The 18538-nt window shown below is 49.4% G+C and overlaps 1 protein-coding gene across 4 annotated transcripts in view; it reads right to left on the reverse strand.

Moving 5' to 3' along the window:
* Positions 1 to 379: 379 nt before the first annotated feature.
* CCNJL (cyclin J like) overlaps positions 380 to 18538 on the reverse strand; it is a 66029-nt gene continuing 47870 nt past the window's right edge. For 3 of the 4 annotated variants that reach the window (XM_035284059.3, XM_002744114.5, XM_054249343.2), the window contains 3 exons: positions 6557 to 6859; positions 3992 to 4151; positions 380 to 2533 (listed from right to left, as the gene is read on the reverse strand). In XM_035284059.3, coding sequence (XP_035139950.2) covers positions 2113 to 2533; positions 3992 to 4151; positions 6557 to 6859 — 884 coding nt within the window. In that variant the 3' untranslated portion in view covers positions 380 to 2112. The remainder of the gene's footprint in view (positions 2534 to 3991; positions 4152 to 6556; positions 6860 to 18538) is intronic. The other variant, XM_054249344.2, reaches the window with a different exon arrangement.

Here is an 18538-nt window from a genome sequence, read left to right on the forward strand (position 1 = left end):
CATCAACTCTTACTTGAATTTCCAGCCTGCTGGCATACCCCACAAATTTTAGACCTGCCAGCTTCCACGATCACGTGAGCCAATTCCTTAAAATAAATCTCTCTCCACGTATAGCCTATTGGTTAATTTTTTGGAAAAACCCAGAGATGGTGGTGGAGCTGGGGTGTCAAAAGCCTTACACCCCCCCCCCCCCCGCTTTGCTGGCCTCTATGTGTCCAGGGAGGTCCAGCTGGACTCAGCTCCCCAGGACCCAGTCTTGCTGCTCCCCTCAATATTCCATCCCTTATCATGGGGAGATGCCCACCAGGGCTGATTTGAGAGAGGGAAAGAAGGGCTGGCCCAAGAGGGGATGGTTAGGACAAGAGGCGAGAGACCTAAGAGCAGGTGACGTGTTTATTGCAGGATGCCTTTTTCTGGCGGCTGTCCTGGCTGTGAGGGAACCCTCACGATTCCCGAGCCCCAGAACAGACAGATAGAAGAACCTGAATCCAAACTGGCTGCACATAAATAGAGGGGAGGTTGGCAAGGGAAAAAAAGAAAAACAGCAAACGGACGTGCAGTCTCCTATGCCAGTGCGACACGGTGGCAGAGTCTTATCCATGCTCCGTCTCTTTTCTTACTGTTTCCACGCTGAGGTTTTCATCTGCTCTGGGAAGATTCGCCACCTTCGGATCTCACTCAGCAGCATGCAGCTGCCTTCCTGGTGGCCCCCGCCACAGTCTCCAGGACTGGCAAGGGGCTAAGAAAACCAAGACAGGTTTTCCTCAGACAAACAAACAAACACAAATTGCTTCCACGGTCCTTTGCACCTCCCAGTTCTGATGGGTCAACAATGTGTCCCCCGACCCCAAATCAAACAAAAGAACATGCTGAGCACAAGCTGCAAGTCAGAATAAAAACATATTGCACACGGTTACAAGAGTCTTCCTGAGAGCCCTCTCGCTGTAGATCCCTAAGTACTGGCTTTTGGTCCAGCCAGCCGCTTGCCTATCAGTGGTGGTATCATGTGCCCATCTACATCCCACTCCGCAAATCCAGATGACACTAAGCAAATTTTCCACATTACCATCCTCTGCTGTCAGCCATACTCAAAGCCGAGACTGGGTTTAACCTTGTGCACTGTAAGTATGTGGTGGAGAGGGGTGGGGATTCTTTAAATCTTTGTCTTCCTTTCAACAAGCTTCTCCCTCCCTGGGTAGTTATTAAAGCTATAGAGGTGAACACAGCCTCCAAGACGTGGAATCTTCTGGAACCGAGAGCTGGGAAAGTGGTTCTCTCCGACCATATGCTTTTGAAAAGGAAGCTCTGTTGTTACCTGCAGGGCCGTCAGAAGTTGGGTTCGAACTTGGGTTGGAACTTAACAGCCCTCATGTGGGACAGGCAGTGTGGCAATTACATTTGTTTTTTTCTCCAAGGAATTTTCAAGTATCACCAAATCCCTGATACAGTGTGTAAACAAGACAAATCTTATGGAACAGAAAGCGAGACCACTTCGGGAAGCAGCAGCACATGAAATATCTAAAAAGGCTGAAAATGCTAATTAGGTTTGAAAACAAAGGCAAGACAGCCAGCCACTGTGCATTGCAAGGCGAACACTCAGGAACAAACACAAACTCAGGCCCCTCTGCATGGAGCCAGGGAAAGAAAAGCACCCCATCCGGCATCTTCCAGGGGTCCTGAGAACACGTCAGGCTGCCCCTCCTTTTTCAGTGGTGTAGCTGCCACCAGCAAAGAGTAGAGAAGTCTTCAATGCTGAAAACTGGACATGCTTGAGATCAGTGGTCTGTGTCCAGTTCCCAGTCTCCTGGCCTCTTAGCAAGTCCTTCTCGATTCACTGGGCCCCTGCTTGGGAGGACAGCCACCAGGCCATCCTTCTGTACCCCAGCCACATGTGGCAGACATTTCTCAGAGGAATGCTATCGGATGAGGTATGTTACTGAATGTTTTGCTCTGGGTCAGTTTTACTTAGAAGGAGCACAGACCCTCCATGTTCAAAGGCAATGAGGCTCTTCAGGGATGGCCTCTGCTGCCTCACTTGTCTGAGCTCTCCTGTTTGGTGTCCTCTTCCTCTGCCCAGGTCTCCAAGGCTTCCTCGTGAGGAACAGAGGGGGCCTACCTATCAAAGCAGCCAGTGGGGAACATGTGGCTCCCACTGAAGTAGCTGCTTCCGTAGGTGGTGGCGAGGCAGTGCCTGGGCTCAGCTGCAATGGCCATCTGCATGCTAAGGGATGCAGGGACGGGCATGGGACACATATCCAGGGGCTGGAGGGTGGGGTATGGGGTATGGAGGGATAAGCTTGTGCTCCCTGAGAGCAAGCTTCCTGAATGGTGGGTCTGCAGTGAGTCCCGATAGGCCAAGCATAGGTCCTGCACGGGGGTCTGGAACTGTGCCAGGGTGGTAGCTGGCTGTCCAAGAGCTGGGTAGGCTGGTGGCTGGAATAGCACTTGGGTGGGGGTGGGGGGTGTGTCGGGCACCATCGCCAAGGCCTGGCTCTTGACGGCTACGGCATCCTTGAGGACGCTGTCATACGCTCTGAAACGAGAAGACCTGGGTGAGAACTGGAGGCCACAAGCCGCCAGATGCCTGTGTGCGCTTCTACCTGCCTTGCTAAGTGGGACTGGAAGAGATGTCTGTACTCTGTGTCCACCGGGCCTCACCTGGCCGTGCTCGCCATGTGTGGCACGGCTCCAGCTGTTCACCAATTTGATTCAGGCCTTGGCTCTCAGCTTGGATCTGCTTCCTACAGAAAACTTCTGGTCCCTCCAGCCTAGGCTGGCTGTCCCTGCAGCCGCACACTGCCCCATCTCCACAGTCCACAACCCAGAGGGTAACCTGCTCCAGCAGGTAACTTCTAGTCACCCGGCTGCCGGGAGGATTGTGCCTGCTTGTGCTCACCAATACATTCCTTGCCCCTGGCACTGGAGTGTTCCTGGGGCCCAAATGAGCCCAATCTCTGCCTTCCAGGCAATTCTGGGTCAGCTCCATCTCCTCAGCAGGGCCACTCCTTAGCTAGCTGACACAAACGAAGTTGACCCCTGGGGCCTAGGATTTTTCATCTGAAAAGGGGCTAGAACTGAGATTTTTGCCATCTCAAAACAGCCTCCTGTATAGCTTTTTGGGAAAACAAAACAATTAGCGGCTTCTATGTAAGGCACACACCGACACTCAGACCAGGCTTTGTGGACCTTCTCACAAACACGAATTTTAAAACAAGGCCTGGGGAGCAGGACTGACTTTTCAGAGGAATGAGATACAGGCAGCCGCCAGCAAAGCTTCCCACATTGGGGAAGGTTCTTTTCAGGGGTAAGGGCTTTTGCTTTGTCCACACAGATCACAGGTCATTTAGGCCAACACCCAGGATATGCAGTGCCTAGCAGGTGGAGGAGGAACTGGACTGTGTGTAGCTGCTGGGAACAGCTCCCTGTAGTAACTACGGGGCACATTTGCCTCCAATGTCAGTTTCAGGGTGTTGGGCCCCTGATGCCTTTAAGTATCTTCTCTGACACACTGAACATTTCCTCCCCAAGATTCCCAGGGACACTTGCAGAGGCTGTGGCACTTAGGTGAAGTCACTCAGAGCTTAGCTGGTTACAAGGTCAGCTTTGTGACCATGTCTGAGGAAAGTAGCTTATAATGGAAGCCCCTCAATGTGATTACCTGTAAGATTACACTGGGACTTAGATCAAATAGCCTAGATATTTAAAGGCGCAAACAGCCCTCTTCTTCCTTGCTGCCTGACTTTAAAAATGCAAACCCGAAGCTATCCAAAATAGGAAGAACTGATTCTGGAACCCCACTTCTATCAGGAGTCACCATGGCCCACTTTCCCTGAGACCTCGTAGCTGGAAGAACCACCACAAGCTCCAGACTCAGGAAACTGCCCGTGGCCTGAGGCAGGCCTCAAGGCAAGAGGAACTTCACTATTTCAGCCTAGAATAGTGTTTTCAAAATCACTATTTCAGAAACACGGGATTCAGGGGAGAAACTTACACCAGCAGAATTTCAATACACGTGCTGAGGTGTTCCAGGGAGTAGCTTGAGATCCTCTGCAGGTCTCTGGTCCAATAGGGAGAAAGCTGCAGGCAAATCCTGGAGGCCCCAACACAGGCTGCAGCGACCACAGAAGGCTGGAATTTGTAGAATATGTGATCTGAAAGAAAGCCATGGAGGGAGTCAGCATCCAAAGCCTCCCCTTGCAATCCCAGGCCCACCCTGAGAATGGATGGACAAATGAATCATTTGCAAGCCTGTTAATCACTGCCCTACAAATAGGATGGAAAATTAGAAACTGTGAAGTTCCATTTTTGAATCTTAACCTTGGCTCTCAATCTGGGATTTCTCTTTTGTTGAGACAGGTTCTCTCACTCTGTCGCCCAGGCTGGAGTGCACTGGGTCAATCGTGGCTCATCGCAGTCTCAACTTTTCGGGACCAAGAGATCCTACTACTTCGGCCTCTCGAGTAGCCGGGACTACAAGTGTGCACGACGAAACCTGGCCAATTTTTGTACTTTTTTGAAAGATAGAGTTTTAGCATGTAGCCCAGGCTGGTCTTGAACTCCTGAGCTCAAGCAATCCTCCCGCCTCAGCCTCCCAAAGTGCTGGGATTATAGGTGTGAGTCACTATGCTCAGACCAGTCTGGTATTTCTGATAGCAGCCTAGAACAGTGTTTTCAAAATATTGTCCATGGCTCCCAGGGGGCAGCAAGGAGCTCGCCAATGTTCTACAAACAGAACTGCAAAACATTTGGCCTTTCTTTGGTTATGTGAGTGTATGACATACAATTTCAAAGGCTTCCGTTTCGGGGTATGACTAGAGGAAGCTATTTATTAGTTGTAACAATGTCTGGCCCACAGTACTCAGTGAAAATGTACTGAATGAATGGCTGTAAGAGTTTGATATTTATAACTAAAACCGGCACTTAGGTTGACTGAGGAATCTTAATGTCCAACTAAGATATCTGGCCACATGGCAAAGCTGGTACTATTGATGTGCAAAGGCAAACAGTTGAAATTTCTGTAGTTTTCCTGAATGCCACTGGGTTTTCAGTTTATTACTATGTTGTCTTAAATTGTTCATGATTTTCACTGGGCGTGGTGGCTCACGCCTGTGAGCACTTTGGGAGGTCAAGGCGGGCAGAACACGAGGTCAGGAATTTGAGGCCAGCCTGGCCAACATGGTGAAACCCCATCTCTACTAAAGATACAGAAAATTGGCCAGGCATGGTGGCACGTGCCTGTAATCTTAGCTACTTGGGAGGCTGAGGCAGAAGAATCACTTGAACCCGGGAGGCAGAGGTTGCAGTGAGCCAAGATCGCGCTATTGCACTCCAGCTTGGGTGACAGGGTGAGACGCCATCTTAAAAAAAAAAAAAAAAAGGAACCATGATCCCAAGCATTAACTGGGCATTACTGCATGCCAGGTATCTTGCTTCAGTGATTTGCATACATTATCTCATTTGAACCTCACAGCAACCCTATACCAACACCACCTCCATTAATCATATTTTACAAAAGAGGAAACTGATGCTGTAACTTACCCAAAGTCATTGCCAGGATTAAAAAAAAATGTTTTTTGAGACGGGCTCTCACCGCATTGCTCAGGCTAGTCTCAAACTCCTGGGATTAAGGCGAGAGCTTCCATGCCCTACTCATTGGTAGGATTTGAAGCTGGGGAGTCCGACCAGTCACTGATTGGTCAGCCCAATCATCGATCTTGATACTCATGCCCAAACATTTTAGTCTGTGGTAGGTTATGGGATGGTTGTTATGAGTAGTATTTTTTTTTTTTCCCGAAACAAAGTGTCGCTCTGACTGCAGGCTGGAGTGCAGTGGTACAATCTTGGTTCACTGCAATCTCGGCATCCCGGGTTCAAGCGATTCCCCTGCCTCAGCCTGCTGAGTAATTGGGACTACACGTACGCACCATCATGCCCAGCTAATTTTTTGTATTTTAGTAGAGACAGGGTTTCACCATGTCGGCCAAGATGGTCTCAATCTTCTGACCTCATGACCCTCCCACCTTTGCCTCCCAAAGTGTTGGGATTACAGGAGTGAGCCACACATCTGGCCCTATCAGCAGTATTTTTGACCCAGTTAACATCTAGATTTTAAAACACTGGGAAGAGTGAGTTTCAAGTAAGACTCTCCAAACAGGGTAACTTTTATTGCTAAAGCAGATGGAAACCTAATTCCCTCTCCCCATACTATCTGTATGACGGCAGCTGTTTGAGAATAACCGACCTGCAAATCTGTGCTATTTAAATCATTTGCAATGTTCTAGGTTACTGTAAGAAAAAGGTGATCTGTAAGTTTCTAGGTTTCCGGCTGCCTGTATATAAGCAGGTATTTCTCTTTTATATGTTACTGGTAACACACTGGGCAAATTTTTGCCCTTTCTTTGCTTATTCCCTGCAAAGTAAGACTGATATGGGTGGTGCACAGGCCCCAGTGAGAAGGCCTTATCTGGATGGACATGCCCTTGAGAGCCACCTAACCCTGACCCCTGGGTGGGTGGGGAGGGGGTAGGAGGTCCTGCTCTTGGGCCCCAGCCATCACCTTGCAGGGTGACCTCTAGGAAGTAATGGGCATACTCCTTGAGGCACTCTTTGGTCTTGCGAGGGCAGGTGGTGGGCCAGGTGTGGCAGTGGTGGTCCTTCTGGCTGACAGAGGCCAAGAGGTAGTAGTCCAGGAAGTGGGCAGGTGTGGGCAGGCAGAGGTTCCAGCTGAAGGCCTCCAGGAGCAGCAGCTCTGTGCTCAGCAGCTCCTTCTTGGTGAGGGCGAAGTTCTGGCTGCTCAGGATCCTCGTGCTGTTTATCTGCTCCAACTTGGGGACGTGGTCTTCCCGATCCTCGAACTTACCTGTGGGGAAGCAGGGGAAGCAGAGGTTACTGGAAGACATTTACCTGCATTCAGGAAGCTAACAGCCCACCTTACAGTGCCTGGACAGTGCTGGCAGAGAAAACAGAAAGCAGACAGGCCGGACTGCAAAGGGATAAGAGCACACATTCCAGATTTGTCAAACCTAGGCTTGAATCTCTAAGCCATCACTTCCCGCTGTGGGATCATGACTAGGTGTCTCAACCTCTCTGTGACTCAGCTTCCTTATCTGTAAGATGGAACCTATACTTCATTAGGCTTTTGTTAGATTCAATGGGAAAATGCACACCAAATGCTCAAACCAACCACTGGAACAGAGGAGGCAGGAGACAGTGGTCAGGAGCAGCATCCAGGGGCTGGGGAATATAGTCCCCTCCCTACTCCCCAACCGGCCCTCACTAATCCAACCTCCTGCCTAGAGTCAGCATGACTGCACAAACCTGGCTCTGTCCCTCCACATATAGAAAAAGCCCTTCTATGGCTTCCCACTATCCTTGGTATTGAGTTCAAACTGTGTAAATGGGGTCTTAGTTTGGGTCCCCTCTGATTTCCAGGGCTTGAAAGGTAAGCCCAGGGAAGATCAGTAGGTGAGGGAAGAGAACAGAAAGGGAAGAAAGCCCAAAAGGACACATACGCTAGTCACCACTGTGGACAATCAGAGCTTAATCCTACTGAGGATTTCTGAGAAATAGCCTAACACAGGCCTCAGGTTACCCTACCCAGGGGTCAAAGAACAGAGACATTTGCATAGCAACCCCTGTAGTCATCAGTGTGGATGCTCCCGGGGAAAAAAGGAGCTCCTTGTGCACTGAGAGTCAAGAGTCAGGGGCTGGGGGGGCATGACAGCTTCCACTGTGTGAAGTGCTGCAGAGTGTGGGCCTCTCCAGCCTCAGTGATCCTCACTCTTGGGCCCAGATGGTGGCTCACGTCTGTAATCCCAGCACTTTGGGAGGCCGAGGTGGGCAGATCACACAAGGTCAAGAGATCGAGACCATCCTGGTAAACCCCCGTCTCTATTAAAAATACAAAAAATTAGCTGGGCGTGGTGGCAGGCACCTGTAGTCCCAGCTACTTAGGAGGCTGAGGCAGGAGAATCACTTGAACCCGGGAGACGGAGGTTGCAGTGAGCCAAGATCATGCCACTGCACTCCAGCCTGGCAACAGAGCAAGACTCGGTCTCAAAAAAAAAAAAGTTACTCACTCTGGGGAAACCACCCCACAGGTGGCCATGGACCCCATCCCTGGCAGTTCTTGCCTATAAGGCTTCATTTACGCAGCCCCCGCCCCTGCCTGGAGAACACTTCCCTATCCGCTCCTTACTCAGCCAACCCTGACATGTCTTTCAACTCGAATCCCCACCTCTCAGAAGCTGTCTTCCACACCAGCCTCCTGTACTGTATGACTCCCACATCAGGTGATGAGGCCTTCAAGGGCCTGGCCTCAGTCTGATCACCTGTGACCCCACACCAGCCTCATAGGGTGTGGAGCTGCCACTGAATAAATGCCAAAAGAGGCAGTGGGGTGGCCCAGCTGACCTCAAAGCACACATTGGTGATCACGAAGGGAAGGGCAAATAACATGCACACACCTGCTCCCAGCTACAAGTGCCTCTGACCCAGTTCCCATCAGCCTCTCATGCTGCTTCGGGGAGATAAGGAAGTAACCACCACAGGCTGCTCCACAGTAGATACAACACATTCCCGAGGACGGCTCAAAAGACGTCACTGCAGAATGAATCACCCCGTCTCGGCAGGCCAGGGTCGTTCCCTTCTCTGCAAGATTTTTGGCAGCCCACTCAGTGGTAATGATGACCCGACACAAAGCTCTGGTCTTTGATGTGGAGGAGTGGAGTGAGTGGAAACGTGCAAGACAGTGAAAGGCAGACACACCACCAGCCTCGCACCATGCAGCTTATAGCAAGCCCACATTCCATCCCGTTCCGGAGCCCAGTCGCTCAGCGTACAATGGTGTTGTGTCTGAAGTACACACCTTCTTGTCTTGAACACAAGGCAGGCCACTGTGAGGTCAAAGCTGCCAAAACAGGAAGAGCCTCCTGCATGGCTGGAAATCCCAGGGTTGAGGCTCTGGCCGACCGGCTCTGTTGGCTTCTGCAGCCCCCTGACACAGCACTGCCTCTCCAAGCCCAGAATCCAGCCACGTGGCACTCAGACCCCTCCTCTGGCTGTGAGTGCTCTCCCCCTCACCCACCCCCAACTTATCTGTGTCCTTCAGAGCTCAGTTTAGAGACCCCCAGACATCAAAGGGACTTCCCACTCTCAGATTACTTGCTTAACATCAAGTAATAATATTAATGGCTGGCATCTGACTCCAAGCCTCGTAAAAATAGGAACTGAGTCCGACCCATTTGCTGCTCTGCCACCAGTTCCCAACACATGCCTGGCACATAAGTGGTGCCCAATAAATATTTGTTAAAATGAATGAATAGTCCTCCCAGGAAAGAGAAATTTTAGGCCGTTTGAATTTTTCTCTGACGATCTTGTATTCCTCGGTTTTTTCCTCCAATGATCATGTATTCTTTGTGCAGTTTTAAAAAGGAAGAATTTTATTGATTTTTTATTTTTTGCAAAGTTGCCCTAGTTTCCATGAATCTTGTGCTGAGCCAGCCTTGGTCGCATGCATTCAATAGATATCTCTTTCCCACCAAGAGCAGGAGGTGGCAAGGTAAGGGTACACTGTATTGGGGTGGCACTAAGACCCTTCGCATGGCACTGCTGCCAGCCAGCAATCTCTTACAACTGGCAGATGTGCTCAATCAGATTAGTTTTCTCCTCCCCTCCCTGCTTTTCAAACCTTTCAGAGCTCTGCTACCAGGCCCAGGAGGATTATCTTCCATTGGAAGGCGCCAAGGATTACTGCAGAATCTGACTTCACCTGCTCCCTCCGCCTCCTGGGGACCCACCACACGCCAGGCCAGAGCCAGGCAGAGCTGGGTCTGAGTCCTCAGGAGTTTGCTTTAGACCTACGAGCACTAAACTCCACAGGCTGTTTGTCTGTGATGTAGGACCGTGTCCCACATGGAGATAAAATGGTGCTGCAGAACGGAAAGTGCTTCATAAGCCCCCAGCACACAGAATGGGCTGTGCTTCCAGCTGGACATGCGCTGGCTCCTCACAGGAACCTTCTAGGTAGGTGCTTTACAGTCCTCAGAGGTTCAGAGAAAAAGCTGATGGGAGAACTCAGCTTCTATACCCAGAAGCCGACTTCAGAGCCCTTGCTTTAATTGCTGGCCAGGCCAAGCCCAGCTTAGCGACTACTGCCCAGCACAATACCTTTCGCAGCCAGAAAAGATTTTATGAGTTTCCTGATGCTGCACGTGCCTGGCAGACATGTCTTCCCCTCCTCCCAGGACTGTGAGTGGGGCTGACCCCTGACCCCCAGTGCTGCCACCACCAAGCACCCGTTACTCAGCTACTTCCTCCTTATTGACAAACTGCACAGGCAACAGATGCCTAGAAGACTTCAGGCAGGTCCCCTGGGAGAGGCTGGGAACAGAAGTCTGAGTCTTTTTTTCCAAGCCAGACAATAGCCACAGATTCTCCGACTCCTTTGATGCATTTTTGATTTTGGAAATTTTCAAATCCAGAGAAAAGGTGAAAGAGAACGATGAACACATATTACCCTTCACCAGATCCTGCCCTTGCTGACCCAGATCCGTGTGTGCTCTGGCTGGGTGTCTTCTGCCTATAAATACTGGTTTTGTTGGATCATTTCTAGTGAAGTAGCAGATGTGACATGCTACCCCCGAACACTTCACATCCGTTCCTGAGGTCATTTTCCTACAAACCGTAATGCTATTTGCATTTCTAAGACATCAACATTAATGCAATGATATTTTCTTTTTCTTTTATTTTTTTTTTAAGCCTTGGAAAATTAAAGCAATTGCAACGACATTTTCTAATACTCAGTCCACATCTGACTTTCTCCAGGCGTCCTAAAAATGCCTTTTATAACCTTTGCTTTGTGTTTTTGGATGCGGGATCCAAACCAGGTTTACACACGGAGTCTATTACTGCTGAGGCCCCGTGTTCTGTTTGTTTTTCATGACACCGATTGGGAGAATCGAGGCCAGTTGTCTGGTAAAATGCTCCACATTCTGGATCCGCCTGATTGTTTCCTCACAATTAGATGCAGGTCAAATAGTACGGGCAAGAAACTACAGAGGCTGTTCTGTCCTCCTCACCCACTGGACCACAGCAGGAGTCCTTGGCAAATTCACTGTGTCCCAGCCTACGTTACATCATTTGATTAAGGTGGTGACACAGGCTGCTCCAGTTCAAGGTACCAGCCTCCCTGTGAGATTAACAAGTAATCTGTGAGGGGGCACTTGGTGAATATCCAATTTCTCAACAACCTTTAGCTCAATGGCTTTGCAGCCATGGATGATCCTTTCCTGAAAAACTATTATAATGGGGGTTGAAAAGGAAGTTTTAAAAATCCTATCATTCCATCTACATTTTTCTTTTTTTAAATTTTAATTAATTAATTAATTTTTGTTTTTCTTTTTTTTTGTTATTTCATTTTTCTTTTTTGATGTTCATATTGTCCTAAATTGGAGCAGCAGGAGCCCTATCAACCTCCTTTTTTAAAAAAAGTTTTTCAATTTAAAAATTTTTTTCTTTTTCTTTTTTAAAGACACAGTTTCACCATGTTGGCCAGGCTGGTCTTGAACACCTGACCTCAGGTGATCCGCCCGCCTCAGCCTCCCAAAGTGCTGAGATTACAGGTGTGGGACCACAGGGTCTCACTCCTATGGCACAGGCTGGAGTGCAGTGGCTCAATCTCGGCTCATAGCATTTTCAACTTCCTGGCGTCAGGTGACCTTCCTACCTCAGCCTCCTGAGTAACCAGGAATACAGGTGCACGCCACCATGCCTAGCTAGTTTTTGTGTTTTTATTAAAGCCCAGGCTGGCTGAACTACTGGGCTCGGGTGATCTGCTGGCCTCAGCCTCCCAAAGTGTTGGGATTATAGGCATTAGCTACTGCACCTGGCCACTATCAACATACTTCTAAGATTAAAAAACATTCTAGGCTGGGCACGGTGGCGCACACCTGTAATCCCAGCACTCTGGGAGGCCAAGGTGGGTGGATCATGAAGTCAGGAGTTTGAGACCAGCTTGACCAACATGGTGAAACCGCATCTCTACTAAAAATACAAAATTTAGCTGAGCATGGTGGTACATGCCTGTAATCCCAGCTACTCAGGTGGCTGAGGCAGGAGAATCGCTTGAACCCAGGAGACGGAGGTTGTAGTGAGCTGAGATAGCACCACTGGACTCCAGCCTGGCCACAGAGTGAGACTGCCTCAAAACAACAACAACTAAACACTTGAAACCTACTGAAGCACTTCCTCTGGCTCTCAGAGGCCACACAGCCGCACGTGTACCTTTAGTGTTGGTGGTGATGGTGGCGCCTGTAAGTGATGCCTCTTATGTGCCCTTTATGCACCTGGCTGACTGATACCGAACACCACTTCCTGACGCTGGCGCACAGAGCTCCTAGGCAATTTGTGGTAGGTTAGGATGACCATGTGTCCATCCATGTGGCCTACATGGTTAACCATGGATGAGGCCATGGTGGCAAGATGCTTACAGACTGGCTTTTTTATTTTTGAATCAGAAAAAATTCATGGTAAAGAACACATAATATAAAATTTACCATTTTCCACTGCACAGTTCAGTGGCATTATATGGACATTCACATTCATGGGCAGCCATTACCACCATCCATCTCCAGAACGCTTTTCTTTTTTTTTTTTTTTTTGAGGCAGAGATTCACTCTTGTTGCCCAGGCTGGAGTGCAATGGCGCGATCTCGGCTCAACCGCAACCTCCACCTCCCACGTTCAAGAGATTCTCCTGCCTCAGCCTCCCGAGTAACTGGGACTACAGGCATGCACCACCACTCCCGGCTTTTTGTATTTTTACTGCAGAAGGGGTTTCACTGTGTTGGTCAAGCTGGTCTTGAACTCCCAACCTCAGATGATCTGCCTGCCTTGGCCTCCCAGAGTGCTGGGATTACAGACATGAGCCACTCTACCAGCCTCCGGAACTCTTTTCATCTTACTAATACTCTGTCCCTATTAAACAATAATTCCCAGTCCTCCCCTCTCCCGAGTCCTTGGCAACCACCGTTCTACTTTCTTTCTCTATGAAGGTGACCACTATGAAGACTGGCTTATCTTCTACCTACTGTCCTGGCAATCAAGCCTCAAGGCAGACCAAACGGAATTCCTGACTTTTCTGAATTAGGGCCAAGAAAAGCAGTATTTTTAATTGCTTAAAAAGCCATTTTATTTTAGACAATTTTTTTTTTTGAGATGGAGTCTCGCTCTGTCACCAGGCTGGAGTGCAGTGGCGCAATCTCGGCTCACTGGAACTTCTGCCTCCCAGGTTCAAGTGATTCTCTTGCCTCAGCCTCCTGAGTAGCTGGGACTACAGGATCGCACCACCATGCCCAGTTAATTTTTGTATTTTTTAGTAGAGACAGGTTTTCAGCATGTTGGCCATGATGATATCGATCTCATGATCTGCCCACCTCGGCCTCTCAAAGTGCTGGGATTACAGGCATGAGCCACCGTGCCTGGCCTATTTTAGAAAATTTTAAATACACAAAAAAAGAGAGAAATGTTATTATAATGAGTTCCCTTGAATGTTATTATCCAGTTCCAAGAACCATCAACATTTACACTGACTTTAAAATAAAACCAATAACCTAAACAAAAAGGTAACCAGCACAGAACAAGATTCTGTAAAAATTCAACATTGCCTCATTCCTGTTGCTCAGGCCCAAGCACGGCCTACCCCCAACTAGACACGCTGTGTTCTGCACAGTGCCCCACGAATTCCCCCAAAAGTCCTTTATGCCTGGGAAGATGCCCACTGACGGACCCATTCAGGGCTACCTGCTGCCCATTCAGGTGCTAAAGCCAGACTCAGAGGCCAAAGTTTCCCGGCTAAAGACAAACAGGTTTTAAAGCCACAGCTGGCTACTTTTCTTCCCTAAGGAAATGCAATGCGGGCTGCGTGCTGGGGCTCATGCCTTCAATCCTAGCAATTTGGGAGGCCGAGGTGGGCAGATCATGAGATCAGGAGTTTGAGACCAGTCTGTCCAATATAGTGAAATCCTGACTCTACTAAAAACTACGAAAATTAGCCAGGTGTGGTGGTGAGTGCCTGTAGTCCCAGCTACTTGGGAGGCTGAAGCAGAACTTCTTGAACCCAGGAGGCGGAGGTTGCAGTGAGCCGAGATTGCATCACTGCACTCCAGCCTGGGCGACAGAGTGAGACTCCATCTTTATTTATTAATTTATTTTTTTGAGATGGAGTTTCTCTCTTGTTACCCAGGCTGGAGTGCAATGGCGCGATCCTGGCTCACCGAAACCTCCGCCTTCTGGGTTCAGGCAATTCTCCTGCCTCAGCCTCCCGAGTAGCTGGGACTACAGGCTGCGCCACCATGTCCAGCTAATTTTTGGATTTTTAGTAGAGATGGGGTTTCACCATGTTGACCAGGATGGTCTCAATCCCTCAACCTTGTGATCCACCTGCCTCGGCCTCCCAAAGTGCTGGGATTATAGGCATGAGTCACTGCGCCTGGCTGAGACTCCATCTTAAAAAACAAAACAAACAAAAAAAGAAATGCAATGCCCCAGCCTGGCCAACATGGTGAAACCTGTCTCTACTAAATACAAAAATTAGCTGGGCATGGTGGGTACGTGCCTGTAATCCCAGCTACTCAGGAGGCTGAGGCAGAATTACTTGAACCCCAGAAGCAGAGGCTGCAGTGAGTCAAGATTGCGCCACTGCACTCCAGCCTGGGCAACAGAGCGAAACTCCGTCTGGGGCGGGAGGGGGGAAAGAAATGCAACGCCTTTAAAAACAGGCAAAGCTACTTTTCCCCAAGAATGGCCACTCTCCTATTTAAAAATCTCTTCCTCATTTTATCTGAGAATGAGACCAGAATTTTATCAGAAGTTGAGACCCCGTGGCTATCCCATTCCGCTCCAGCAGCCGCTGGCTTACCCTGCAGGTGCTGATGGTAAAGGAAAGAGGGGCTGGTGGGTCAGAGGGATCAAGAGCTGCCCAGTGCTGTCCAGGCCTTCCCTTGTCCCGGGTGGGGACTGACATGTATCTTCCCAGGCACACATGGGTAGTGCTAGGCCGTCAGGTGGCAGGGACAGAAGAAGAGGCAAGAGAAAGCTCAGGCTGAAAGGGCTTTTCCCCAGCGTTGCAGCCTTTGCTGGGCAGGGAGGCCCGTGTCCCAAGGGTGGAAGCCCAGGCAGGGCCAGGCTCAATAGAGACCTTTCTGATGCTAATGCTTTTTTTGCTCAGATTCCTCTTTCCTGGAGGGGGGAAATGTTGCCCTAGAAAAGGCAGAACTCCTACCAGCTTTATTTATGGCCTTGCAGCCAGTGTAACCAGAGATAGCCAGGATTCTGGGGGAGGTCCCCACCAGAAACAGGCAGGAATGTTCTGGGGCAAGGGCAAGGCAGGGGGCTCACTCCTGGTATCATCTGTGTGATCTTGGGCAGTCACCTGGAAAGCCACATCTCACAGGACAGTAGGGAAGGTGCAAGGGGCGTCCTGGGTAACATGACAGGTACGTGGGAGGCTCTCTATAAATGGTAGCAGCTGCTGTATTATTTATTGAACATGGTATTCTTTGTATTCCAGACATGGGATCTTCTCAAGCCCTGTTAGCTAGAAATATTTTCTTAAAGGTTCTGAAAAAGGGGCAGAAAAAAGCCCAACAAAAGGCTTCCTTGCCCCTACCCGACTCTACAGCCCAGTATGTGCTGTATGCATGGAGTGGACTAGAGTCGTTGCAGCTTCCTTTTCCCAGGACTGTGACCTAGAACTCCGACCTCCTGCTGGTGATTTCAAGGCTTACAGTCAAGGAGGAAGAAAGGGAGTGAGTGCTGCTCCCAAGGCCTTTCCCGGATGTCCCCCTCCCCCAGGGTAAGACTTTTCCCAGGTAACCCAGCTGGTTAGCAAGAGGCAGAGAATCCACGCACCAGGATGTGAGCTCTGGGAGGCCAGGGAGCTTCAGCATCCGGTTCTCTGCTGCATCCCAGGCCCAAGGCACAGCAGGCTTCAAATGTGCTGGCAGCCCCTGGACCACACCTCGATTTACTGCAGGGTGGGGTGGGCTGGGTAGGGGTCCATGAACTGCGCTTGCTGTGCCCTTAACAGATGCTCTCTCAGTTAATTCTGGCAACAATCCTGGAAGGTTGGGCGCATTTCCCACATGGAAACAGAAGCTCAGAAAGGTTGAGTTGCCCCAATCTCCCAGCTGATAAGGGACAAAACAACATTTAAAGGTCTGTCTGTCTGCTCGGTGAGGGTAGGGACCAAATCTGTCTTGTAGAACATCACAGATCCTGTTCACCTAGCACAGCCTTTGGCATAAAGTTAATAACAAACAGCTTTTATGTTTTTAAAAAAATGAATGAATAAATGATTCCAAAGTCCCAAGCTTTCTACACCCTAAGCAGGAAATCTTACATTCAGTCACAAGCCCCCTGCAATGCTACAAGCTCCATAATGATGTATCTATCTGGGTAGAGGAACTCCTTTGGATGTGGGGGTCAGACTAGTTTCAGCTTCACCCCATATAATCACCCTGTTCTTTTAAAATTTTTTACTTGTTGAAGAGATGGAGTCTCACCATGTTGCCCAGGCTGGTCTCAAACTCCTGAGCTCAAGTGATCCTCCTGCTTCGGCCTCCCAAAGTTTTCGTATTACAGGCATGCACCACCACACTTGGCCCTTCCACAAAGCCTCCTGACTTCAATCTCCCCTTTGCTTATGCTACTTAGCAATTTAATTCCAGAGCCTTTCCTCTAAAGAGCTAGATGATCAACAGGACTTAAGTTTTTTCTTCCAATGACAGCATATAAGTTAAAGGAGCAGCTCTCTGTCAGGAAACGTTTTGTACTGGAGGTGTTCCCCTGCCCAACTTAAAAAAAAAAAAAACCCTCTTTGACTTCTTGAAGTTATTGAAGGCAAGAAAGGTGCTTCCTACTCTTTGCAAAAAAAGGCACTGTTCATATGTCCAGCAGCTAAGTGTCTTTTCAAGGAACCAGAGGAGATAGAATTTGAGCAACGGATGGAGAGGCTGTGAAACTACTCTGAGGACACCATGCTCTGGCAAGCTGTTTTTGCTGTGTAAGGCAGTGCAGGGGGCAGGGTACACACTCTGATGATGACTGTCCTGGATTCTACAGAGTGGCAGCCACTTACTAGCCATGTGGTCTGGGGTAAGTCACAACTTCTTGGACCTCTGCTTCCTCATCTGTGAAATGGGAGTAAGAGAAATAGATAGAATTGTGGCAAGGGTGACATGATGGCTTAGTGTGCTTAGAATAGTCCCCTTTAGGCCAGGCACTGTGGCTCAAGCCTATAATCCCAGCACGTTGGGAGGCCAAGGTGGGCGGATCACGAGGTCAAGAGATCAAGACCATCCTGGCCAACATAGTGAAACCCCATCTCTAATAAAATACAAAAATTAGCTGGGCATGGCAGCACACGCCTGTAGTCCCAGCTACTTGGGAGGCTGAGGAAGGAGAATTGCTTGAACCCGGGAGACAGAGGTTGCAGTGAGCCGCGATTGCACCACTGCACCCCAGCCTGATGCCTGGTAACAGAGCGAGATTGTTCAAAAAAAAAAATAGTGCATTTTATTCTTATTTATTTATTTAGAGACAGAGTCTCGCTCTGTCGTCAGGCTGGAGTACAGTGGCTCGATTTCAGCTCACTGCAACCTCCGTCTCCCGGGTTCAAGCAATTCCCCTGCCTCAGCCTCCTGAGTAGCTGGAACTACAGGTGCCCACCACCACGCCCAGCTAATTTTTTATATTTTGGTAGAGACGGGGTTTACGAAGATGGTCTTGATCTCCTAACCTCATGATCTGCCCACCTCAGCCTCCCAAAGTGCTGGGATTACAGGCGTGAACCACTGTGCCTGGCCAGAACAGTGCCCTTTATAAACCTGTGCTTGGGCCAGGTGCGGTGGCTCAAGCCTATAATCCCAGCACTTTGGGAGGCAGAGGCAGGTGGATCACAAGGTCAAGAGATCGAGACCATCCTGGTCAACATGGTGAAACCCCGTCTCTCACTAAAAATACAAAAATTAGCTGGGCATGGTGGCACGCGCCTGTAGTCCTAGCCACTCGGGAGGCTGAGGCAGGAGAACTGCTTGAACCCAGGAGGCGGAGGTTGCGGTGAGCCGAGATCACACCATTGCACTCCAGCCTGGGTAACACACAAGAGCAAAATTCCATCTCAAAACAAACAAACAAACAAAACCCCCCAAAAAACCCAAAAAAACCTGTGCTCAATTCAGACCCAGCCCTGCAGTGACAGTCACAGATACAATGACAGTTTGGTTTCTGGATGCAATTTGATGTGGGGGAGAAAGAAAGCCAGGGACAAAGCAAGAAAATCCTTGATCTGTAAGAAGGTGCTTCAGTGGTCTTCAAGGAAGGGAGAAAGCTGTGAGGATCACAGGGGTTAGAGGCCAGGTAGCCTCTCCTTCCCACTCTGCTCTTATGGACCTGCTGTAGCTATGTCCAAGGTCTCTGGTCCCTCTCTGATCCTGTGGTTAGGCAATGCCCTGGAGAAACAAGCTTCCAAAGCCAGCCAT

The sequence above is a fragment of the Callithrix jacchus genome, chromosome 2 (genome assembly GCF_049354715.1).
Source record: "Callithrix jacchus isolate 240 chromosome 2, calJac240_pri, whole genome shotgun sequence".
In the NCBI taxonomy this organism is placed as follows: domain Eukaryota; kingdom Metazoa; phylum Chordata; class Mammalia; order Primates; family Cebidae; genus Callithrix; species Callithrix jacchus.